General features: G+C 37.0%; 1 protein-coding gene across 1 annotated transcript in view; it reads left to right on the top strand.

Moving 5' to 3' along the window:
- COL14A1 (collagen type XIV alpha 1 chain) overlaps nucleotides 1–25346 on the top strand; it is a 115738-nt gene that overhangs the window by 83631 nt on the left and 6761 nt on the right. Inside the window, exons 34-45 of the mRNA XM_027645619.1 lie at nucleotides 112–270; nucleotides 4143–4220; nucleotides 4491–4577; nucleotides 9355–9408; nucleotides 9810–9905; nucleotides 11158–11211; nucleotides 11650–11703; nucleotides 17873–17926; nucleotides 18810–18881; nucleotides 20797–20832; nucleotides 21255–21321; nucleotides 21823–22011. Coding sequence (XP_027501420.1) covers nucleotides 112–270; nucleotides 4143–4220; nucleotides 4491–4577; nucleotides 9355–9408; nucleotides 9810–9905; nucleotides 11158–11211; nucleotides 11650–11703; nucleotides 17873–17926; nucleotides 18810–18881; nucleotides 20797–20832; nucleotides 21255–21321; nucleotides 21823–22011 — 1000 coding nt within the window. The remainder of the gene's footprint in view (nucleotides 1–111; nucleotides 271–4142; nucleotides 4221–4490; nucleotides 4578–9354; nucleotides 9409–9809; nucleotides 9906–11157; nucleotides 11212–11649; nucleotides 11704–17872; nucleotides 17927–18809; nucleotides 18882–20796; nucleotides 20833–21254; nucleotides 21322–21822; nucleotides 22012–25346) is intronic.

Genomic DNA, 25346 nt, shown 5'->3' with positions numbered 1-25346 from the left:
AGCAGACATGGAGTTAGGATCTCATTTCAAAAAATGCCCCCTTTTCCCAGGAAAGAACACATATATCCCATGTGCTCCTTTGTATGTTAAAGCATCTTTTCTTTTGCTTAGCTGCATGTTGTTATCAGCAAGACTACAGCCAAGATAATTATTGACTGCAAACAAGTGAGTGAGAAGACCATTAATGCAGCAGGGAATATTAGTTCTGATGGCATAGAAGTGCTGGGGAGAATGGTGAGATCCAGAGGACCGAGAGACAACTCTGCACCAGTGAGTAGAACAATAACAATTCTTTAAAACATTTAAACTATCCTAAAGAAAACTATTTGGTATCTTTGCAGTTAGTTTTAATTTGAAGCCAAGTGAACTCGAATTTTAAATAGTAAAGTTCCAGCATTTCAGAAATTCTGCAGAAGTCTGCAATAGTTGTCACTTTGGGCAAAATCCATTTTTGATTATTTTAATAAATGAAATCACGGGATCATCATTATTCAAATGTTGTTCTCAAACACATATGTAAACACAGTTGATATGTTCAGATATGACTTGTGTTTCAGATTTCATTATGTAGAGTATTTCAATGTATAACTCCTTTGCCTGGAATAATTTAAACTTTGTTTTGAGTGATAACTATTCCCCATGTCTCTTATCCCCTCTTACTCTCTGTTTGTCCCCTAGCTCAGTGTCTGTTCAGTTAAATAATTGAACTGGTTTGGCACAGATAGTCCCCAAAAGCAAAAGCTTTCATCTTAGCATATCTAGCTCTTTTATAATATAAAAAAATTTAAATGTGAAAGATCTCCCCCAAAAGTTTAAGTACTCTTTCATTCCTCTGAAATTGTACTCCTAGAAGCAGTAACTGATTATTCTGTTTGCATGACAACCAATGAGAGTCTTTCCATTTTGTTTCAGATGTATTAAAGAAGATTTGTTTCGGGTTTTTGACTTTTTCGTTGTGTGATACTGTTCGCTAATTTTCTTTGAACTTTCTTGACCTTAGAATGAGGTTAGCAGAGAGTATGAACCTTGAACTCAAGACTTGATTTGAATAGGAATGAGGTTTCAAAAATGTATTTACTTGTTAATATATGAAAATACTCTTGTTTAGTAAAAAATAAACCTTCAGAATATATTTCTGTACAAAAAAAAAAAATGCTTTTAACCTTCAAACTTATGGATAATAATTATGTGAAGCCTGTAAAGACAATTACATAGAGAAGCCCTTGTAGTCACATTCCAATAGAAACAGAAAAGGGCAGACTTAGGAAATCTTGGAATTAGAGAAGGCTTTGTAAAGAAGTGGAAAGAAATGGTGTCTTTTGTTAGAACCTAAGAATCTATAAAAGAAAAGTCAGACTGCCCACTCACTGAAAAATTTGATTTTGTTCAAATGAACTGTAAAACTCATGTAAGACTAAAAATATGTAGCTGAGGATGAAAATTCTTTATAGTAGTGTTCAGCTCTCTTTGGGTATTACCACATATACCAAATTACAAGCAAATGAAGAAAGCACCCAAATACCATTCTTTAAAGTCTCCATTCTGCACAGTTTATTTATGTTGAGTAGGACTTGTGTGAATGGTCATGTCTAAGGCACAAATGAGTTGGTTTCCTCGTCCAAATATTGAAGGACATCAAAGGACTCTAGTAGGAGGCAGGATGGAGATTCTTCTCACAACAAGTAAACTTCTTAGTTTTAGAGATAGTTATTACATAAAATAAAAACAAGCAGACAGTTATTTTGGAATAAAATTGTGGATGTTTTGTTCTAACTGTATTCACATGTTTAGCATTGTTGGAATGTTTTTAGAGTGTTTTTTAATTAAATGAATATAGTGCAATCACCTGAATTTTGCCAAACATTTCAATTTTGAGGGAATGTAATTGTACTAGAGTTTTTTTCCCAATTATGCATATGGTGTGCAACAGTAAAATGAACATGCAGAAATAGAGATAGATAAGACAGAAAGGGCATTAGACTAAAGGTGCCTAACCCTTTTAACATTCCTGAATAGTGAAGCTTCTCTGGATTAGACATTCCAGCTAGCCAGAGCAATGAAACCTGGCTGTGACATGCAGCAAATAATTTTTTTTTTATTCTTTCAGCGAGATTTAATGAAATGTTAAAAAAGTAATGCCTAGTGCAGCCTGCTGTTGAAAAATCTTTGCAGATCTGTAGCTTTGTTAGATGATGATAGGTAGACTTTTCCATCTCATTTTACTGATTCTGCTCGGAGGGCTGGATATTTAGAAAGCAAAATCACTATGAATACAGAGAATTATAAATAAATGTTTAACACTAGCAAAGAAAGCTTTGTTTTGTTATTTAGCTTGAGTCAGAGCAACCCACATAATATTTTAAAATAAGAATACCATGTCATTCAACATTTGGTTAGTGAATACGGCAATTCAGAAAATGCCTGTTTGCTCTTTAATTTACAACAATGTATTTTATCTCTGTGGATCTCTAGATTGTCTAGTCCAGAGAAAATGAATGCATATACATGCCTATGTAGGACTGTATAAATTTAGCCAGTACTGTCAACCTTCCATTGTTCAGGATAACAAAATAGCTTGAGATGGATTGGGTTGTGGGAAAAAATGGCAATACGACTTCACTTCTGAACCCAAGCTGCTTTCTGTACAACCAGCTCGTGTTGCTGCACCCCTTTCTGGGATGTCTTATTTGCTTAAGTGCAGTATCATGCAAATGCCCAGGGTCATTCTGAGTCCCAGAACAGTGTGTTCATGCATGTTCACAAGCTAAGGAATCCTGGAATGGGTAGCTTAGAGATGTACAGCAAAGAGGGAGGCATCTTAAGTGGCTCCACATGAAACCAGCTTGTATTTAACACAGGCAGGGACACAGACTTGCTGGACTCAGAGTGGATCTCTGTGGACCCAAACCAAGGGTCCAAAAGCTGCCTTCATGCTGCACTTCAGCTGTCTGAGGTGTTTAGCATGGACCCAGCTCGTGTGAGTATGCATCTACAAACCAGCTAATCTGCTGTAAGGTGAAGAAAATGTCTATTTATGTGAAAGTATGCCTTTATTCAAAATACAGTAATTGACCTATATAAGAAAAAGAATGAGACAAAACCAAAGGTGCACATATGTAGTTCATTTAAACAGATTTGAAAGCAATACGGTTTTAAGAAATCTTTAAATTCATTCCTCTCTTCTGGTCTTAAAATAATGCCACTGAAAATAATAATGGGAGCAAAACCAAACAGAGTTCTATCTCTAGCAGCTCCTCGAATTTTTTAACATGTGGGGTTAATTTAATGGGATGTTCTGTTCCATTCCCCTCTGTATTCAAAATGCACATAAACAAGGCATGGAAAAAGAATAGAAATAGTAACAGAAGCTTCATCTCTCCAGACCACTTTATTGAGTCAAGGCTGTAAAGGAGACAATTGGTTTTACCATTGAGCCCTATTTAGTATATTGTTTCTGAGTATCTAGCAGCCACTATTTTTAGCAAATGTGTGTGTTCTTGTAGATTAAATTCTTGTCCAAACCATGTTCTCAGACGTGTGATGGGAATTTTCTGCCCAGTGTTGTCACTTTTCACCATCATTAAACTATTGTAGCCTGGGGATAATAAGGACAGGAGAGGGCATATTCTAAAGTAAAATTAAACTGGAGAAAACTATAAATATTATCTGTGGCTCAGCTCCAGTGTAAGTAATAGGCTATAGGAGACCTTGTCCCAGATAAAATCTGATCAGCTGACCAGTGGGTTAAGAGGAATTAGTCAGTTTTGAGAAGGTGAGCTCTCTTTTGCCTGACTCTTGATGCCTCCTTTGCTGTATAAAAAGTACTGGGAGGCAACATTGTGCAAAATCAGAAATTTAATCAAGGAGTGGGGGATAATCCAACAAGTGCAGCAGTTAACCTTGAACAGCTTGCTCAATTCATGTAGTGTCTGATAGCTCAGGTGACTTGCTTAGAATACACATTTGGTAAAAACAGTGGATTTCCCTTTTAAGTGACATATTTGTGGCTTGCTGCTCAAAGTCAAGTCTCTCCTCTGTCTAATCTGAGTGCTTTAAATCAAGGTAGCTTTGCTTGCTGATAGCTTTGTTCTGCACCGATCTTACACCTAACAGTCATTTACATCACCCTTGTTTTAAAACAGCTGCAGTTACAGATGTTTGACATTGTTTGTGCTACCTCATGGGCCAATCGAGACAAATGCTGTGAGCTTCCTGGCTTGGTAAGAAATCTCTTCCAATAACTGTAGAATTTACCTTTTACTTTCCCCTTTATTGAGTAAATGTTTTAATTGAAATGGATGGTTAAGTGTTTTCAAAACAAGTCCAAGTCTGCTTGGATTATGTGTCCTATTGAAAGTCAAGGACATATATGTTTCTAAATCAAGTAGGTACTTTTGAGGCATCCACACAGTACTTTATCTTAGATTCATAAAATCCCTAACTTCTGAAGTTTTTGACATCATTCTTCTCCTATCTTAATTTTTCCTTAGAGAGATGAGGAAAACTGCCCTGCCCTTCCTCATGCTTGTTCCTGTTCAGAAGCCAATAAGGGTCCTCTTGGACCTCCTGGACCACCGGTAAGGTTTTATTCAGGTTTTTAGTGAACTGTACTAAATAGTCCACTGCCACCTTTGTTCCAAAACATGTGAATATATTGCCATTGTAAAACTAATAAGGTTAAATTAGGGTTTTAAGTGTTTGTGAAGAGATAGAATTATATTCAATTTATAGCAAAGATGCCAAGTATTAGGCTGTAAAAAAACCTTCTACATAGTCAGTCAGTCAAATTTTTAATGGTTTAATCAAGACCTGAAGCAGTTGTGGTATTCTTCAGACCTTGCATCCTGTTACCTGTCTGTAGCATTAGTAGATACGTCATAGTTAGTGCCATTTATTTTCTAAATTTTAATCACCTTCTGTCTGTCTACTATAATATATGTGTATTAAATGTAGTTTGGAGTTTACCTTTTGAAATGCTCAGTTTACAGTATTCTTATGAATTAAAGATATGGGGTATGACAATGCCACTTGTATGGTATGTGATGAAAGAAGACTTTTCTGTGTTAAAAGCTCTAGGTAAGTACAGTATTGATTGGAAAGCACAACTGTAAGTGTAGGTTCTTCTGAGACCTCCTAGAGGTGGAGAGGTACCCAAAAGCCCTGAAGGGAAGAGAGGATGAAATGATCTGCTTTGGTGAAGGCTGAATTAAAATTTTTTCCAGCTTGCCAGTGAATGATGAAATGCACACTGGCACAACTTTTACCTTTACTTTCTGATGTTCTTTTAATAGCACTCATTAAGTTTTTACTGTGTAAATGTTAAGTGTGTATCTAAGTTCCTTGCATAACCAGTGGAACTAGATAGTCTCTTCTGGAAGCCAATTATTTCACTTTCCTTCCATCTCTAGGATCTTTGAAATGTGGAATAAATCTCCTTTCTTGGAAACTTGTGGAAACTCAATGTATAAGACACAGAAATACAGGTCACTAAATTTTGAGAACTCAATCTCACATCCCAAGCTTGATTTTTATCAATTTAGAAAAGTTGCAGCCTCTGTTTACAATGGCCTGTTATTGGTTTGATTTAACAAGAATCCTAACTGGGATAGAATGATCACGTGGTTTCTTTTTTTACAACTAGGTTGTTAACTTTGATTGGTATCTTAGGGCTGCCTGCTAAGTTAGTTTGAGATGAGGCTCTCCTATGAAAAGTTTGAGGTGCGTGTTTCTCTCTGCTCATACTGAGTCCTGTGTCTTCCAAGATCATGTTTCGAAACAAAAGAGCCGGTAAAGAATGCAAAGGAAAATGCTTCTGAAAATGTTAAAGTACACTAATTACATGAGATACATGTTTAACAACAAAATTAACTTGCACATAAGACATTCATGTTGTTGATCCTAGCAGGCATTAATCCTACTAACAACTCAGAGGTTAGTCTTTCTGCAAGAACGGTTCTTCAACCTCTGGTACAAAAACCTGAAAAGGAATTCACGAGAAAATTCACTGAAGAGATGTGTCTTGAACAGGGAGAAATTGTTCTGTTCCCCTATTTAAATATAGGTTATAAATCAAGTAGGGATTAAAGTTTTAATTTTTGTATCTTAGCATTCAGTTTGTGTTCTCTGACAAAGACAGATAATTCACATAAAAATGTCACTGAAATTGAGTAGTTTGACCACATTTCACAGTAAAATGAAAACTGTTTGAAAATTATTTGACTGGAAGGATGTGTATTACAATACTTCAAAAGATATATGAATCAGGAATTGCTAAGGCTTAACCCAGCAGTAAAATAATGTACTTCTATATATTACATTTAGGATTAACAATGTTTTGAATAGCATAGTGCCATGCAAGAGGAGGCTTAAAGTCAAGCAGAAAAATCACTGCCAAGGCAGGCAGTGTGTGATTTTGGAACTCAGTGTGTTTGAAGTGATGCTTTTTTGCCAGAGAGTTAGATGGCATAGCTCTGGGAAAAAAAAAAAAAAAAAGAAGTACAAGGCCTAAGAAAAAGCAGAGCAAAGGAATAAAGTCAGCGTTCATCTCTGTGCCAACCAAAAGTCAGAAAGTCACATGTGCTATGTCTGGTCAATAGTGCTCCAAGTTGTTAAAATGTCATGTGACTTTTCTCTAAGCCAAGGATTTTTCTGTTTAAGAGATCAGGATTCTACCGTGTAGCCAGTTTTAGACATTAGGCTAAAGAGACTCCAAAGAAAAGGCTTCCATTTGTTTGGGATAGTAACTCTGGAAAGATTTCCTAGGCTTTTAGTAAATGGGTCATTTTGGGTAAGACAAAGTATTGTTTAGAGTTAATATTATCTTGCAGTTTTCATGATGGGATACTGTTTTTATGGCTTCATCTTTGCTAGAATTTGATCCTGCTGTCTGAAATTCCTGACACAAAGTAAAAATAAGATATCACACAAAATCAATGCCTGCATTTATAAGGAGTGCTGCAGAACTGAAGAAGGTGAAATAAACAAAAATACTGGAGGATTGCAGAAGTTTAATTGCAAGAAACAGCTTTCAGTGCTTCACAGGTTTTGACTATTAAAGAGGAATAAGGATGTGTCTTGATAACAGTTGATTAAGGCTGTTTCTAGGCGAAAGCACTGGCTATTAAAAAGTTATTCAAAATAAGGGAAAAAGGCATAACAGGAATTTTTGGCTGGAAGAAGAAATGGCAGAAGAAATGAAAAATTTGAAATTAGTCACACAAGCTTAGTAGTGCTGGGAAATAACCATCAATACAAGTTTATGAGAAAACTAAGGGGGGCTATTCTGATATTTTCATCTTAAATAAATGCTTTTCTGGAATTTGTACTTTTACCAATCAAAGGTTGCTGGGTTCAGCACATGGATAAATGTATCAACTTCAGCATGAGTCTGAAAGTATATGATTTAATGTCTCAGCATCAGGCTGGTTTTAAGTATATATACTTAGTAAAAATGCAGTCTCTTTCTGAGAACAAAATGTGAGAAAACTCTGTGGTTTTGTTTATGTTAAAAAGTTGCAGTTATTGTTCTGAGGAATTTTTAATCTCAGAGAGAGTAATCTCAGGAGAAAGGCAGAGGGAGGAGAAAGGACAGAGGGAGCTACTGGGCTGGAATGTAGAAATACAAGTATCTGGAATTTTGGAACTGGCAATTGAGATGTGGTTCCATGGAAGAATGGGATAAGATTTTAAGGATTGGAGCTGGCTATGGTGGAGTGGGTTGTGGCCACAGACCTGTGAGATGGAGGCAATAAGACTGAGGAAGCTGAGAGGGGCAGTGGAAAACTGCTCTGTGATGACTCATATGAAGACCATGTCATGATACCTTTATGGAAGAGCAAGAGTGCTCCAACATTTCCAAACATTTCTGTTATTTGCATTCCTATTTAAAGTCTCATAGATACTACATGGTTTTGTGTCTTTAATTTAACTGCTGTTATTTTTGTAAGTACTTATTGTAGCCTCTATAGAATGCTATTCAGTTCTGGTGTGTAGTTGTACAAGATCCTTTTTGAGTACAAAGAAGGGCAGAATACCTGTAAAGCTCATATTCCAGTAGGTTAAGCAATATGCTCAGGTGGGAGAAGAGGGAAATTGATATGAAAACAAGTGAAAAAAAAATTTATGCTGTCCTAGGACAGAAAGCACATGCAGCATATTTTTGCAAAACACATTCATGGCAGCCATCCATAGATATATGGTACTCCAGTATCTCAGATGATACTAATAAAAAAGGCAACAGTTGGTTAATAAATTGTGAACAGATGTAAGCATTACTGAAGAAAGTAAAAAAAGAGAGAAATGACCAAAAGAGCATTTTACCTAAGAGTAGCTCTGAATTAAACCATGGTAGATCTAGTAGATTCTGGAGTTGTCCTTGCTGAAAAGTATTCTTGAGTCATTAGAATCAAAGAATTATAGAACTGTTTAGGTTGGAAAAGACCTTTAAGATGTTATGAGTCCAACCATTAACCTAGCACTGCCAAGTCCACCACTAAACCATTTCCCTAAGTGCCACATCTACGTATCTTTTAAATACCCCCAGGGATGGTGACTCCAGCACTTCCCTGGACAATCTGTTCTAATTCTTCACAACCCTCTCCATGAAGAAATTTTTCCTAATATCTAGTCTATGCCTCCCCTGGTGCAGCTTGAGGTCATTTGCTCTTGCTCTGTCACTTGTTACCTGGCTACAACCTCCTTTCAGGCAGAGAGTGATAAGGTGGCCCCTGAACTTCCTTTTCTCCAGGCTAAACAAACACAGCTCTCTCAGCTGCTTCTCTTAAGACTTGTGCTCCAGACCCTTCACCAGCTCCATTGCCCTCTTCTGGACCTACTTCAGCCCCTCAATGTCCTTGTAGTGAGGGGCCCAGAACTGAACCCAGGATTTGAGGTGGAGCCTCACCCATGCCAAATACAGGGGGACAATCGCTGCCCCAGTCCTGCTGGCCACACTGTTTCTGATATAAGCCAGAATGCTCTTGGCCTTCCTGGAAACTCAGCCTTTGACAATATGATTTTGGAGAGAACAGACATATGTGCGGGAGGTTTCAGCAACTGGAAGGGAACCCATGACCGCATTTCCATCCGTATTGTAGCTTTCAGTGTTATTTTGATGCTTACGTGGTGTGCATTCTTGGCTCTAGAAAGCAGTCACATCTGTGTTTAAATCTGTTCCTGTGCATGGCCATACTCAAGTATGTTCTCAGTTTAATTACCCCAGTGGAGGGATAGTGACAGGATATTTACTGATTCTTGAATCCTGATTTAGGAACAGGAAAAAACCTGTTTGGGCTTCTCTGGATTTCGTTTTTGAGAGTTTTGGTTTTCAGTGACTGCTGTGCTTTTGCTTCACAGGGTGGTCCAGGTGTCAGAGGTGCCAAAGGTCATCGCGGTGATCCGGGTCCAAAGGTACTTTGTACAGCACTCTACATTTGATAGATGTACAGGTTCTTGCTTTATCTCTGCTGCATGTAAGCCTTGAAATTAATTCCAGATTGTCTCTGGTGTTGTTGAGGAAAAAACATAGTGAAATGCCATTGGCGTTTGGTCTGGCTCTTTTCATAACAATTGCCTGTCCTGTTTGTTCCTTGATAAAATATAAAATTCAGAATTCTGCTTTCACCACATAAATAATCATTTTTTTTAGTATTTATGAAGGACCTAGGCAGTTTTAAATTGAACCCTAACTGCTCAATCACATATTAACTCATATTTCAGATATTTTTGAGTCTATTGGTATTTAATTCTTCAAACAGAAGCTGCCTTTGTCCATATGATAAGAGTTTAACTTATGTCCTGTGCTACTTTAGGGACCAGATGGACCTCGAGGTGAAATTGGTGTTCCTGGACCGCAAGGACCTCCAGGACCACAAGGACCCAGTGGACTTTCTATTCAAGGACCTCCAGTGAGACTTAAAAAAATCAATAGGCTTCTTTCCTGTGATGTTTAAAACAGCAAATATAGTCTAAGGACTAGACTGAAATAGCTTTTAGTGTTGTGATCAGAATCTGAATTTCAACATTTGAGGTGAAATCACAGATGTGGGTTTGACCTGTAGTGAATGTGGGTTCAATGCCAACACTTCTGGTTTTTTATTTGGATCTGAACTTTTGGTCAGCTGAAAGTATTTGATCACAGGTTCAATACGACCTGGGTATTAGCATCCACGCCTGGAGACAAGTGAAAAAAAAAATTGCAGTGGGGGTTGTAATATGACACCAAACCAAAGTGTTAATATTTTATCTTTTTCTGGTTGGGGTATTGCTCATTGCAGATCAGTTCTAACTTGACAGGTATACCCAAGCAAGAGCACCATATTCTCTGCCAAAATTAAGTAATAATGTTCATTTCATTACAAAATCTGTCATCAGAGGAGGTGATTAGGCCTGGAGTTTGAAATGTTGTTGTGAAATAAGTCGCAGAATTTCATCATAAAGAAACATTGGTTGAAACATTGGTAGCACTTATCTTGTTTCATATACTTCTCAGTAGATGGATACAAACAAGCCTTGAAATGTAGTAGATACAGATCTTTTTCTGCAAGATTTTTTTTCAAATGTACTACATTGTAATCTACTTTCTTCTTTTTATCCAGTCTGTATGGTACTGCTGTACAATATAATGATTTACCAAAACTGTATATTCTTGATGATGCTGTCATCAGAGAATAATACAGAATACTTTCATTATAAGAATATTTATTTTTTAGAGAAATTGTTTCTATATAAAATTTCATTGAAGTTACTTTATTATGTAGCAACATATATTTTTTGTCATGCATATGTAATGTAGAAACATGTCTATTTTCCATAGAAAACCCTTGGTTTCATCATTGTAGGAAGTACTTCTGAGGCCTGAAGTGAAACAGATTCCTTTGAAGAGAAAATAGCTACCTTTTTTTTTTTTTTTGAACATAATGTCTATAATTTTGTCAGGTTAATTCTGAATTCTTTTAAAATGAGTTTTATTTTCTGTATTTTTAAATTCTTCATTTGCAGTTTTGTAGACAAAAGTCTGTATGTTTGCTTTCAGTAGGAAAAATAGTCTTTTTTTTATTGGTTGCTTTGTTATTTTTTTACAAGAAAATGAAAGGGAACTATTAAAAATAGAAATGTAACCATATATTTGGTTTACTTTGTGTGATTCTTAATTTGCAGGGGCCACCAGGTGAAAAGGGAGAGAAGGGAGATCTTGGTTTTCCTGGCCTGCAGGTATTCCCTAAGTTATTGTCTAACCTGTCTCTTACTAAGTTTGAATGTTGAATTGACATCACTGTGAGTTTAGGGCACATACTCCAAACTGCTGAGAAATGTGGTGTTGGGGTGAATTGAACAGAGCTTTAGAAAGTGAAGGAATACAGGGTATGCTGGTGTGCAGTGACCAATTCATCTGGGGCCTGAGGAACTGGTTATTTTCTTGTTTAACACTGAAATCAGGTCTCTATAGACTCAAAGCCTGTGCATTTTAAGAATGTCTGTTTACTCATCTCATTTCACAGAAATACCTTCTTTACTGAATCTTTTATGGCCCCACCCATTATTGAACCTAGTTCCATTTATCCAAAAGCATGTCATACAGTTTCACTGGAAAATGATTTAGTTGGATTCTGTTAATTTGAACTGAACTTGCTTTTCCTTGATCATGCTTAGGGTGTCCCAGGAGCATCAGGTTCACCTGGAAGAGATGGAGCTCAAGGTCAAAGGGTAAGGTTTTACATGTTTTACGTGTTTTATTTCCATTCTATAACGGGTATGTTTCCCAGTGTGGTTGATATATCATAATTTATGTCACCTTTATCATCTCTGCCAGTCAGCACAGCAGTCAGAGGCAGGGTGGATATTCTTCCATCTGCTGAATGAGGGTTGAGAAATACTAGACTAGTGACAGGAACCATTCACAATGGCTGTGCTTAATGCATTTGATAGAAGTAGATGTCTCTTGTGTTCAGCACTGCTAATTAGTCTCTTTGTTTAAAATTAGGTGGTTGTTAAATGGTACATAATTAGTTTGCAATCAATGCAATGACATAAGTTAGCTTTCTAGCTAATTAATGAGTAACAGAGACAACAACAAGGAAATTCAGTATTAGAATTTAGAACAATACCTTGTAGAAACTGTTGACAGGAGGAAAAGGGGAAGGTGAAGAATAATACCAAAATTTACTCAACCTTATTCTGCTTCTTGTAAAGCAACTGAAGATACAGTCTGCCTAGGAAGCAATAAAAAAAAATTCATATTCATTTGTGCAGTTAAATATTTAAGTCCTCCTCCTTGTCTCCTTGAAGAGACTCTTGTTTCATTATTAGTCAGGCACTGGAAAATTTTTGTTAGCATAGTACTAGGTTTCTGTCTACAGCAGAAGTTCATTATTAAATATGACTTTTCAGTTTCATTTGAACAAGATTTACATATTCATGATCCTTTTTTGGGGTATGTTAATGTAACTTGAACTTCAGAGAAATCTGGACCTTCTTTGATTTTCTGGCATTACTTTTAGACCTTGTTATAAAAAACCCCATCCCTGTAGCAAAATGTGTATTTGAACTCACTATTATGAATTTAAACATTGGCATATCTTTATGTCTAGAAGTAAATCCGCTGAAGTTACTGTAGAATTTGGATGATACATAGATATGCTTTTTTCTCTAAAAATCAAGAAAAAAAATTTTCTTAAGATAAAGATTTACACATTATCATCAGAAGAATAAACTAATTGGATGAATAGCCTTCTAATTTTCAATTAAGTTGTGGTGAAATATGAAGGTATATATATTCTTTTTTTCTACTTTATAATACTGTGATGTCTTCTTTTGCAAGTTTTTAATGTTTTCTTTTTGGCTGTATTGGCATATTTCTCCCTAAATTCCCCAAACTTGGTGTCACCTGTTCATCTCCAGGTTAATAAAGACCTGGAGCTTGATGAACATTTGGATTTTTGCCATGTTCTGTCTGATCTTGGTCATGGACAAGTTGAGGTGACCTGGTGGTAAATGCTGTACATGTGAGTGGTGTGTACCTCCTTGCTCTACCTTCCTGATCATGAGGGACATCGAGGGGTTTGCAGTTCAAGGAAACTTGTTTTTATGTTATTCTGTAGCTGACTTTGTATGTAGCAGTGGATGCCCTCAGACAGGCCTTGATGTCAGTCAGCAGTTTAGAAGTGGTCTGGTTTTCCTACATGTGGAAGTCAGCGTGTTGTTGCAGAGAGATGGTGTTCCAGAGAAAAGCCGAGGAAGGCTAATGCAACAAAGGCTTTTGATACAGCCTGGGAAGGTCATGTGGTGCTTATTCTGTAGAATACCCCAGTGTTGTCTATAAAAAGGTAGGGCAATTAAATAAATTGCTGTTCTTTATAGATATGGTAGTAATGCTTTGTTCATGTGTGTTGCCTTTCTTCTGCTGCTAATCACAGGAGCTGGATGAACAGCCTAGAGCTCATAAAATGAGGTCTGTTATTGTCTCTGTGCGACCCTTATACAATGTTGTCCTGGAGTAATTATTTCTATGGCAACAAATAATTATGTTATACTAATTTTATGGTGTTGTAACTCATTTTATTCCTGTGAAGTTATGACAACATAAAATTCCTTTTAATGGGTGAAGATTCAAACCAATTATTTCACCGCAGTCTCTTTGAAGACCCAGCGCTTGAGAGAGGCACAGTTTTGAAGGGCATAACTGCAGCAGCAAAGGGGAACTGGAAAATTCCTGAGAAGTAAATTGCCTTTTCGTATAATGTTTCTTTTGTTGGGCTTCCTCCTGTTAGCCAAGGTGCCAAACTCTTTTGCAACTATTACACTACTAGAACTGAGATTTTCTAAGTTATTCTTAGCTTAGTTATCACTTCCTCTTTAGTATTTATTGATCATTTAAATATTTTAATTATAATGCTACCAGTGCTGTAAAGTCCTTAAACAGATGGGTAAATCACAGTGATTTTAATGGGAGATAAGCATGGGACTGGTATTTATTGGGAGATCTCCGAGAACTTTGCTGAACTGGGTATAATGTGATATTAGACTCATGAAGTCCTGGAATGAAGATTTTTTTTTTTCTTCCAGTTACTGGTAGTTGGAATCACTTCACTTTTATGGTTCTTTTTCCTTCCTTTTTTGATTTTGATTTCTAGCGTTCGTACTTTCTGGTTTTATTTTTTAAATCAGTTGGGAAAAGGGTTTGTTTTTTCCCTTCTTAATGTTGTAATTCAACACTTAGTCTGTAAAGTTTCTTTTTGTATTTCTGGACTTCTGTTTTTTAGTCCCTGGTTTATTTGCTTTATCTTGCATTTTAGTACCTCATCAAGAAATAGAACATCTTCCCTGTCAGTTTTGTGAATTCATACAAAGATCACTCTCATAATGACATACCCACTCTATGAAAAAAAGTGGAATGAAAGAGTACTGTGTGAAGCTTGACTCAGAGTAAAAAACCCTGCATTTTCTGATAATAAAGCAAACATTCTGAATATACATGATAATATTTTATACCTATCTGGTAACTTGTTTAAATCTACATCTCAGACTCCACACGAGGAACAGTCCCCTCCCCTCTTATCTGCTTCCACTTATAAGAGAGTGTCATAAAAGATTTTATAAAATAGAAAATTATTTATTTTTATTTTATGGCTGAAACTGTGGTTCGTTGGTGTCCTCTCTTGCTGCTCCATATTTGTACCTACCAGTATAGAGAGGTTTTACTAAAAAGAACAGATCGTGTTTCTCCATGAACACTCCCAAGCATTTCATGTTGAAAGATAGAGCTTGAATTGCACATGTGACACATTCTGCTTTTTCTGGGTCAGGCAGTCATGGGTCCCAGGCTGCAAGGTTTTTTTAAAAGGCCCTACAGGAAACTCTTTCAATCCTGGGCTCAGTAGTTTCAGTTAAGTTTTTGCCAGTATCTAGTCCTACTGGAAAAATCACCTCTCCACAAGTCCCCCAAACAAATTCCAGGCTACTGAAAGCTCAAGAGTTTATAATGGTGTCAGCAGACCTGAGATTTTACACATGATGCCATTTGTATTTTGGTGAATAAAATCCCTTATAAAAATTCTGTCTGAGCTACGCTGTTTCTCCATAATTTTGTTTTTCATACCATTAGCAAAGTATGTCTTGATTTGAGCTAACTTTCCAAGATAATGTACATCTTGATTCTAGGATCTACATCCTAGGTCACACATCAAAATCTGTACCATCCTGCTCTTGGACATGCAGCTACATGGGGGAGATTCAGTGGCTCTGTACGGAGTCATTTCTGTCCTGGATGTGACAGAGAGAAAGTGCTGTTGTGCTGTGTAATTCCTCTAGTCATTCCCATTGGAATAGAGATGGTTAAGCAAGGAGGAGAACTCAGTAAATGGGAGATTAGATAATATCTTTAAGGCTTCAGTGCTCAGAATACATCTTTGTGAATTCCCACAGTGCTCTATTTCTTCTACATTACACACACCAAAAATAATGAGAGAAAGAGCCAGAAGAAATACATTCCCAGTCCTCCTGCCAATTTCCTGGTACGTACTAATCTCTATGCACTAACTCACAAGTTCAGAATGAGTGTCAGATCCATTCTGGCCATCAGATGGTCTGAGTAACATCATCTTCAAACCCTGCTGGCAGCACAAACAAGTATCTTTCATCTTTTACTTGCATGAGAGATTAGGTATTGCCATAATCTTTCTTGAATCAGGCTTCACTTTGACTTCATTTACATATAGCAATTTTCACATCTAGCAAATACAGTAGGAGGTGATCTTCTGGGGGCAATACAGACACAATGCCAAGAGAAATAAACCTTAGGAGAATGGACAGGAGGTGATTCTTGAGCAGCCAACAGTAAAAACACTGCTCAGAATAAAGAAATTGTGAAATATATTCCAAGAAAATGTAATTTGATCATACTGTTAATTCTGCTCTTTGACTGGGATGGAAGAAGGGAGGGACCTACAGCATTGTTTTGTTTTAGAAGTTTGTGGGAATCCACTCTAGATCCTGGAAGTCAGTGGAAAGCTCTATATTTTCCTGCTCATAGTTAACTTACGCCCTTGAAAGAGTCCAGTCAGTTTTCATCCTGCTTTAGAACTGGTCAAAAATAAATGCAGATTTTACATATTTGCTTTGAAAGTCAAACATGCTTGTAAATATGCAGGTATCGGTCTTCCTGAAGGTTTTTTTTTACTGTTACAAAGAGAAGTCTAGCTTGCATTACCTTTAGGGACTTCCATGTTATTGTAAAAATGTGAATAGCTATCACTGAATTTTTCAAAACATTGTTCACAACTAAATGCTTCTTCCAGAGAATATTAGAAACCCTATTTGATAATTTTCAGTTCATTTCAAAGTTCTTTCCTTATACCATTCTCTGTTAGCTCTAGGAATACCAGTTTTGGAGTATGAACACACTTTGCAAACATATTTGAACTAGGCTTGCAACCTGTTTCTGTTAATCTCTTAAAACTACTGTGATAAAGATACTACTACTATCTTTACTTCAATGGTGCTTAGCTGTTACAGTTGCTTTAGTTCTTACTGTGATACGGGAGCTGCTTTGGTCCTTGCAGCTTCAGGAACCATCTGGCTACACTGTGAAACAGGAAAGTATTTCCTTATCAAGTCTAAGGATGCATAGATTACATAATGTGAGTTGACTATGTGGCTTATTTTATCATCAAAACACCCTTCTGGTGGAATTTTAAAAAACCTTTCCAGGTACATGGCAGATAATATTCCCCAGGCAGTTTTTTATGCCATATGATTGCCATATGCAGATATGAATAATAGTTTCTGAATTATGAAAAGCATAACCACTAGTAGTTCATGCTGGAGTCATTACTAAAACTGTGTCAGAAATAAAGATTCAGAAGAAGTACAAACCAAAAAAGCTCTCTGAGATACTGAGGCCTGGAATGTTCTTTACTATATGTGTCAGCATAAACACTTTCAAACCTTTCAGCAATAAACCAAACACTTTCCAGCTTAAACTACCTTTCAAAGTGGTCTTGAACCAGAAACAAGACCATATTTTTCCTTTGTAAGGGCTGTAGTAATTAAAGAATGCTTTATCACCAGGCTGGTCAGAAACGCATGCTTTATAGCATAGGGATACAAAGTGTGCATATTGATTAATTTGCAAGAATACTTTATTAATAGTGTATTTTCCTGTACATCTGGTCAGTCCTTTTTTTTTTTTTTTTTTTGTGATTTGCTTGCTTTCCAGTTTCCAAGTTATCTTTAGTTTTTGGCTCCCATTTCTGGAAGCTCTGAGGCATGTTCATAATGTAAACCACATGAGCATTCCTGGTGCTTCCTGAATCAGGACCTCAGTGATAGTTAGTACATATGTACAGTATTGCTGGGCAGAGAGATCAACTCTCAGTTGCCATCTTTCAGCACTTCATTAGTGGGACTGTGAATAGTTGCAACCAGTGAGAACAGATGTAGAAACGTGACCTTGTGGTAGGGAGGTTTGACAGCAAACCCTCTCATTTATCTCGCTACAGAAGCGTTCGAAGTGAGATTCACTCAGAGGTGAAAATGACCAGTATGAAGAATTTTGCATTACTTCTTATTTCAAAAGTATTGTGAGACTAGCTAGATGGTTTTTTTTTAATAATATTGGTGACACTATGGTTCCTTTTCAGAAATAAACTCTGCCCAGGGCAAATAAGGGTATTTTTTTTCTAAGAAACCACTACCAACAGTTATTAATTAAAAAACCAAACAAAACCAACAAAAACCTCCCCAAACAAAAACCAAACCAACAAAGCAAAACAAAACTGAAGAACAAAAAGTAAATAATATCATCTAGATGAAACAGAACAGATTCATGAAATACATATAAGAAGCTGATAAAATTGTCTTTATTTCTCTTTTATAGGGCCTTCCTGGCAAAGATGGACCTACAGGCCCACAAGGACCTCCTGGCCCAATGGTGAGTATTGCCTATGGAATTCATTACTGTAAAAGTCAGCAGGATTTGGGGGGATTATAGGTCACACTGTTATCTAGGCTACAGTGGATAGACCAAGGCCAAGGGAAGTTAATTTTCTCATGACACATGGAGTTGGCAGATAGCTGCTTGTCCAGTGTCATTTCTTTCCACTCTTACTTAGCTCCAGAAAAAATGTCTCCCATGGGAAGGAGAGAGGGTTATTCTGTCAATAGATTGATAGCTTGTTCTTAGGCAAGTAGCTGCACTATATAGAGGGAATGAATGTTCTTCACATTTCGAACAAGACTTTCTTTTCGTAAAAAATTCCAATTAGGACTGTTAGTTGAAGGGAAATGCCATGTTTTGCTTGGTCTGGAGGCTGGAGGTGAGTGCAGGTACTCTCACAGAGTAATCAAGGAAGACAGCAGAATCCACGTTCATCCTTCAAAGTAAGGTGTATGTTGCCTTCAGAATCAGTGTCAGCCTTCTCAGCTAGGGCAGCTAGGCAAAGTTAATGCCTTCTGAATAGGTGTAAAATGTTACATGAAGCTGAGTATTCTCCAAGCTATCCTGTGGTTTTTACAAAGAACATTCCAAGTCATACCCCTTCAACACAGTATTAACATCACAGGATTTAGTGGTTCAGCAATTCCTTCCTGTTCCAGAAAGCAACCAACATTATTTTTCTCAAGTGCTTTTCTCAGAGCTGTGCTTTTGGTGCTCTTTTTCCTGCAGCATGTACTTCTCAGTCCTCTCTCTTGGCATCTCCAGTCTTTGACTGACAGAACTGATTGTGTACTGGCTGCTTTGTGGACTTTTGCTCATCGAGATTCACGGATGTTGACTGTCATCACCACTATTTTCTTTCTCTTTTTCCATGCAGGGCATACCTGGTGCTCCAGGTGTTCCAGGTATTACTGGAAGCCAGGGGCCACAAGGTGATGTTGGAGCTCCTGTGAGTAAAATTAATTAATATTTCTTTATCTCCTGTTGTGTATTAGTTGGTTTCTGATCTTGGCTTCACTGTTTGACAGAACTCCTCAATATTTATAGCTCATGATCTGTTTGCAGTTAGTGGCTAAATGAAACATCAAATTGATCTTTCTTTGTTCATTCTTTGTAACTAAATTTATTTGTTGATCTTACATACAGTGTTTGGAATATAGGGATTATAGAGTCAAAACACAGAACTTAAAAACAGAACTATGTGAATTTGTAGTCTTTGTGTAATTACTTTCTCCTTTCTTTCATTTAAACTTCTAGCAACTCTTGGGAAATTCAAGTATGCCATTTATTAACCTGAATATTTCCAAAATATTATTCTGATTTTCAAACTGTAAAAATATTGCATGAAAAAAACCCTGGTTTTTGTGGTTACTCTGTGTTCACATCAGAACAAATGACTAATGACCATGGCTTTTTTTAGATTATTATTATAAATTTGACTGTCAGTTTTTTTGAGTGGAAAATTACATTCTCTATAACTGAAATTAGTATTAGGAACCTCCAATATTAAGTTTGTCTTTCAGATATTATTTTTTATTATTATCAAAACAACCCAGAACAAAACAGTTTGACTGGAAGAAAGGAATACAACTATGAAATGAGTATGTAAATTATATAAAAGACAATATTTATAGTGGACCTCTTTTTTCTCTGTAACAGTTCAGGTAATATTGTGTATTCATACTTAAACATTTGACAACTTGGTTAATTAGAAAACCTGCTCAGTTTTTTTCCATATATGACAGTAAATGTTCTATTTAATTTTTAAAGACATCAGAATGGGGCAGTGTGTATTTCTGACTCTATTTGTAGACTAGAAATTTTTTTGTTTGTTTGTTTTTCCAAATCCAGTTTGGTTTGGAGATTTAGGCCAATGCAAGCATTTTTATTTGGTTAAGTGGAAATGAAATCAAATTGACTGATAAAATGTGTAATATATAAGCAAAGATAATAACCTAATGCCCAGTTCTGCATAGTTTCTTCGTGATGTAATGAAATCCACTAAGGAGATTTGATGAGCTATGGAGTTAATAACTATCAATATATAACATGTTGACTATTCGGTTCTTGTCCAAATACATGTTCCAGATATTGAACCAAATTTCCTAGAGTGTAGATATTCCTGTGAGTCATGTAAGAGCTCTACTGTGTTCAGAAAGAACAGCTAGATGGGTGAAAAATTACTGAGCTTTAATAACTGTCTTTCTCAAAGGGTAAGGTAATAAAAAAGAGACCTCAGAAATAATCTTGCAGTCTTTGTATGAGTTTCTTCTTTCCCAGGATAGAATTAAGCTGTGCTTTAACCATGTATCAGTGAGCTGCTTACCTATTCAGGTAGACCTTTCCTTGCTACCCCAGAAAACTGCCATTGGTGAAGTTATAACTGCCCTAGTCAACTTTTTCCAATCCATAATAGTCCTTACCATCATTACAGTATTATATTATCTTTAATGTCATACTTAATTTTCTGTGCAGTTTAACCACTTTGCTGACTCTGTTCATAGTGGATGAAGAGTCTCAGTGCAGTAAATGCCACAAATTTCAGACTGCTATTTTGTCATAATTAGACCAATTTCAGCCATGTGAAATGCATGCCTGCCCTTGCTGCCATTTTAAACAAGTGAATTCAGTGTGTGAGAAAAACATGAGAAAGTAATTGTTCCCATGTAGTTGCCAGAGGTGAACATTTTGTTGAGTACTGAAATGGAAGTGTATTTGTCAATGTCACATAACAGTGAAACCTTGTTTATCGTTTTTTTTCCTTCCCTTTACTGTGAATCTTTGAGGGAGACAATGTTTTAGGTGTTGAAAATTTTGAGCAGAACAAAATGGGAATTAATTTTTGGTATTGAATCTTTTCATAGGGTCCTCCTGGAGCTAAGGGTGAAAGGGGTGAGCGGGTAAGTCCATGTTCACATTAGTCATGCTTTTTTTCCTGTCTGCCTTCTGTCTTATGAAAGCTTTTTCCAACAATTTATGTTTCTCTGTGTTTACAGGCACAATAGTTTCTCTTTGCAGTCAAGAAAACTTTCCTTGTTTTCCAGACTTGGTCTTATAAATAGTTACATTCATATTTTGAAGACGAGAAGTATGAGGCATCAAGTATGTCTCCAAATCTCTCATTAGGGTTATCTTCTCAGACCTTGGCTTACTGGCTGAAACAGTAATGGGAACCAGTGAAATCCCAAAATTTCTTTGACTTTTTTTTCCTCATCTGTGAGGATATATCTCTCAGCAATGATAAATGTCTTTCATTGCTCTAAGTGCTTTCAACACAGAACTGATGCAACAATTTTATGACACTGCTGTTGTTGTTATCCAGGGCGATCTTCAGTCCCAAGCAATGGTTCGTGCTGTTGCTCGTCAAGTGTGTGAACAGCTCATCCAGGGCAAGTACATCCATAGTTCATATGCTTCTATTTCCAGAATGGATTTTTCCTGCCACTATTACTTACAAATATGATGCTTTTCAAAGTATCTAAGGGGATCTGTTTGTTTTAGGCTAGACAGTCAGGATTTATGTTCAACTGGATTTATAGCCAAGTGGAGCTGATTAGCATCAGCCATCTAAGAAAAGCCAGAATTGTCTCCAATCTATTCTAGTATACAGAAGCTTCTGCTGTAACAATTTTAAATTTTTATAGACATAAAATACAAAAAACCCCCAAACCCTTACCAAAGTAAAGAAATAAAATTCCACACAATAGTGTTTCCATTTTCTGTGTACTTCCTAAACCACTATTTCTCCACCAACAAGCACACAGCTTCATGCACATAATATCAAAGTATGACAGACCACAGCCTTGAGAACTTGCCAATGCTCTGTTCAAACTTTGCTGAACCAGATTTTCCTCTGCAACTTGAAAATTATGATATTTTTTTCCTGACAGGTCATATGGCAAGATATAACTCAATTCTGAACCAGATTCCAAGCCAGTCTGTCTCAACACGAACCATCGCAGGACCTCCTGGTGAACCAGGTCGGCCAGGAGCTCCAGGGCCACAGGGTGAACAAGGATCACCGGGCATGCAAGGGTTTCCAGGAAGCCCTGGTCAACCTGGAAGACCAGGAGAAAGAGGTAGGCTTCATGCTTCACACATACAAAGTTATACCTCCTTTTCCTGATACATTCTTATGGCTTTTGTCTCCTATCTAAATCAAAGCAACAGTTTTCTCACTAGTTGGTTGGCGAGTTTAACACAGACCATAATGAAAGCTCTGTAGAATCTCTGTCATGAAGGTCATGCAGGCTTTGCTGAGTGTGATTTTGCAGGATCAAACAGAGGTTTAATGTTTAAACTGCTGAAGATTGGTGGGACCTAACTGTGCACATCCCATCACATCATGCTTTCATCTTAGTAGGACTCTGAAGTGAACTGAATCTCTAAATATATCAGCAAAGGAGCTACTGAAGAAGGTCAAATGCAAAACTGATAGGTGCATGTTGGGGAAAGATTGAGCTTTTCTGATAGCGTGGAATGTGTCAGTCTAGAAATTTCTGACTCACAATTGTCTGAATGGAGCAAGGTTGATAAGGAAAAGAAAAAAATTCCTAGTTTATGGAAATGGTGAGGTCAGAGAGAAGTAATACACTTAACATTTACAAGAATTCTCTTCTGTATTCTTATGTGTAGGCTAGATCCCCTTCTCTGTTCCTCCACCAGCATTGTCTAATAAAGAAACAAGCTCCATGTTTGATTTACTCTCTCTCTGTGCAACCCTGGCAATCTTTGGTGTCCCCGAGTAGCACTAACCTCACAGAGGTAATACTGAGTAGATCTAAAATTGTGAAAGTGCTTTGAAGACTGCGACATGAGAGGAGGTGTCCAGAAACCAAGAGACATGCGATATTCAAAAGCAGTGAATTGGTGTTGCTGTTACAAAATCTGATATCTAGCATTTTAAAAATTAATTGCTATGAAGGCTGTGCAGTTCAGGAACAGTTCAGTTCAGGAGCTTAAGAGTTCCAGTTCACAGTAGCCATGATGCTCACAGTTAAAACATTGTTTTGAAAAGAAAGTCTTTGAGTGAACCTGTGAGACTGTAATTCCAATTATTTTTTGGAAAAAAAAAAGAGTGAAGGTTTCAGGTACTGGCCCCTCAGTCATGCCTGCTTGCTCCAGCTGAGCAAAATCCAGACACTGTCCAGAAAGAAGGAGGAATGAGACAAGTAGAAAAAAAGATTGGAAGAGAAAGCAAGTGAGGAACTGACTTTAAAAAGGGTGACCTGGAGAGACTGAATGCAGATTTCAGGGTACTTGCTTCCACACTAATACTAGCTTGTATCAAATGGCTTCTTGGGAATAGATTGTTTAAACTAGGACTTTGGGAATGGAAGAACCAAAATACCAGGCTACAGAAAAGAAAACGTGTCCAGCATTTTCCATTGTATTTGTTGTGCTGAGGCCCAGACACACATGTTGTACTGCTATGAAATCACAGAGTGTTTAGATACAGTCATTTAAATGAAATAGGATGTGGGTTAACTCATTGCTGATAATGTCTGAGAAGCAGCATTAGCAAGAGAGTGAGTACAGATAGGGTAAAAACACATTGAAAAGAGTATTTATTACTCTTTTCTTCTCTATATAGATAACTGATGTTAGAAGGGACTGATTTTGACAGGTAGTGCTTGTGGGGAGTTTCATAATTAGAGAGCAAGTTCTGTTCAAGCATCCTTCAGAATTACAATCAGCCAGCCAGAGCTCTGCAGATTTTCATGAAATGTGATGCCAAATATTGGGAGTGTTTTACAATACTTACAGTTTAAAATGAGATTGTTTCAAGAAACAAGAATCCACATGTAAACTTAAAAAACAAAATAATTGGCTGGTTTATTTGGAGTGAAAATGGGATTTTAGGATGTTCATGTAACTGGAACCTTAAACAGAATCTGGAAGAAAGAGGAAGGAGCTCCTTCAGAAAGTAAGCAAAAGCATATAATAATTTATTAGTCCTTGGGGATTTAATTTCTTCAGAAGCAACTGAATCTTTATTCTAATGTGTGTTTGATATAATAGCACTTTATTTAGCAGGAAGATACCTTTTGCTACAGACCTTTGGGATATTTCGGAATCTGTTTCTAAGGAATTTCTCTAAACTAACCCCAAAATGCAGAAATGAAAATTAAAAATTATTGTAACCAGATTCGTGCTTGTGGAGAATGACTGGAAGTTTTTCATGCATTCTCAATTATCACTTGATTCCTAATTACATATTATACAGGGAGGGAGCAGACTAAAATTACTCTTCTTCTGTATGGAAGGGTTTTTAATTTTCCAATAACTACAGAGAAGAGAGTAAATGGAGTCAGACCCCATCCCTTGGTGTGTTCTGAAGCATTGTTTGCATTTAACTTGTTTGGCAAACATGATGTATAGTCCTGTCCTGAAGATCTCCAGCCAGCCACTTGGAAGTCTTTATGAACAATGTGTTTCTTTTCACTGATGTCATCAACATTTTGGTTGTATATGAAGTCAATTTAATGTTCAAGACCAGTGCCAGATCAGCAACTCTGAAAGTCAGGCTCCACCTTTAAGTTCAGAAAATGCACTGCTGCAGAGTGTACTGAGAAGTCATAGGCATTAGAAGGAAACAACACCTGCTTACTTAGTAATGTTGCTTTTTTCCCTCAAATTACTGGGATTGCTGCAAGAATGTGTTACTGGCTCTGAGCTGAGTGGCAAGGTGTTGGTAGAGTGGGAAGAGAAAAGGTGGGACAGGAGGATAGATGTTTCTTCCTGCTCGCCTCTCCTGCCTACCACCTGTTCAATCCCAGCCTGTAAGAAAGGGGCACTTTGGAAAGCAGCGTGTGGGACTGGTCAGAAGTCGTGCACCAAAGAGAGCTTTACTGGAATATGTCAGCAGTGAGAGACACCAGTGAGCTTCCCTGCTAACTTGCCTGGCCAATAGCTTCTTTTCCCTTGTTTACCTTGTCACTCTGCCAAGCATTAATCAGATGTTTTGGAAAGAGACTGGGATTCAGAGAGTGTTTTGGAGTTCTGTTTGAAACCTTCACTTGAACTTCTAAGTCCAGGATGTCCCATTCTTGGATGTGTTCTCTCACTAATAAAGCACTGAGCTGGTCCTTCCAAGAAAGACCACCTCAGGGAGAAAAGACAAGTCATTTCTCCTTACAGATTCAGTTCTCAGTGTCTGTTGCCAGCTTAGAGGCCACACTGTATTACCAGGCCCCTACAGTACATATTCCCAGATAAATTACTAGAATTTTGCTCTCTTACTTATTTGCATAAATACATAAAACCCCAAACCCAAACGCTAATTATTCACATGAATGCATCTCTATTTTAATTTTTATTTCTATTTTAATCTCTGTTTTAACTGGTTCACAGTACTGGTTTCTATTTTCATTTCAGCTAGTTCAAATATCTTTTGTTTTGATTTTATGTTTAT

Source organism: Corapipo altera, unplaced genomic scaffold, assembly GCF_003945725.1.
Source record: "Corapipo altera isolate COAL_440 unplaced genomic scaffold, ASM394572v1 51, whole genome shotgun sequence".
Lineage (NCBI taxonomy): Eukaryota > Metazoa > Chordata > Aves > Passeriformes > Pipridae > Corapipo > Corapipo altera.
This window is presented reverse-complemented; position numbering and strand designations above follow the sequence as displayed.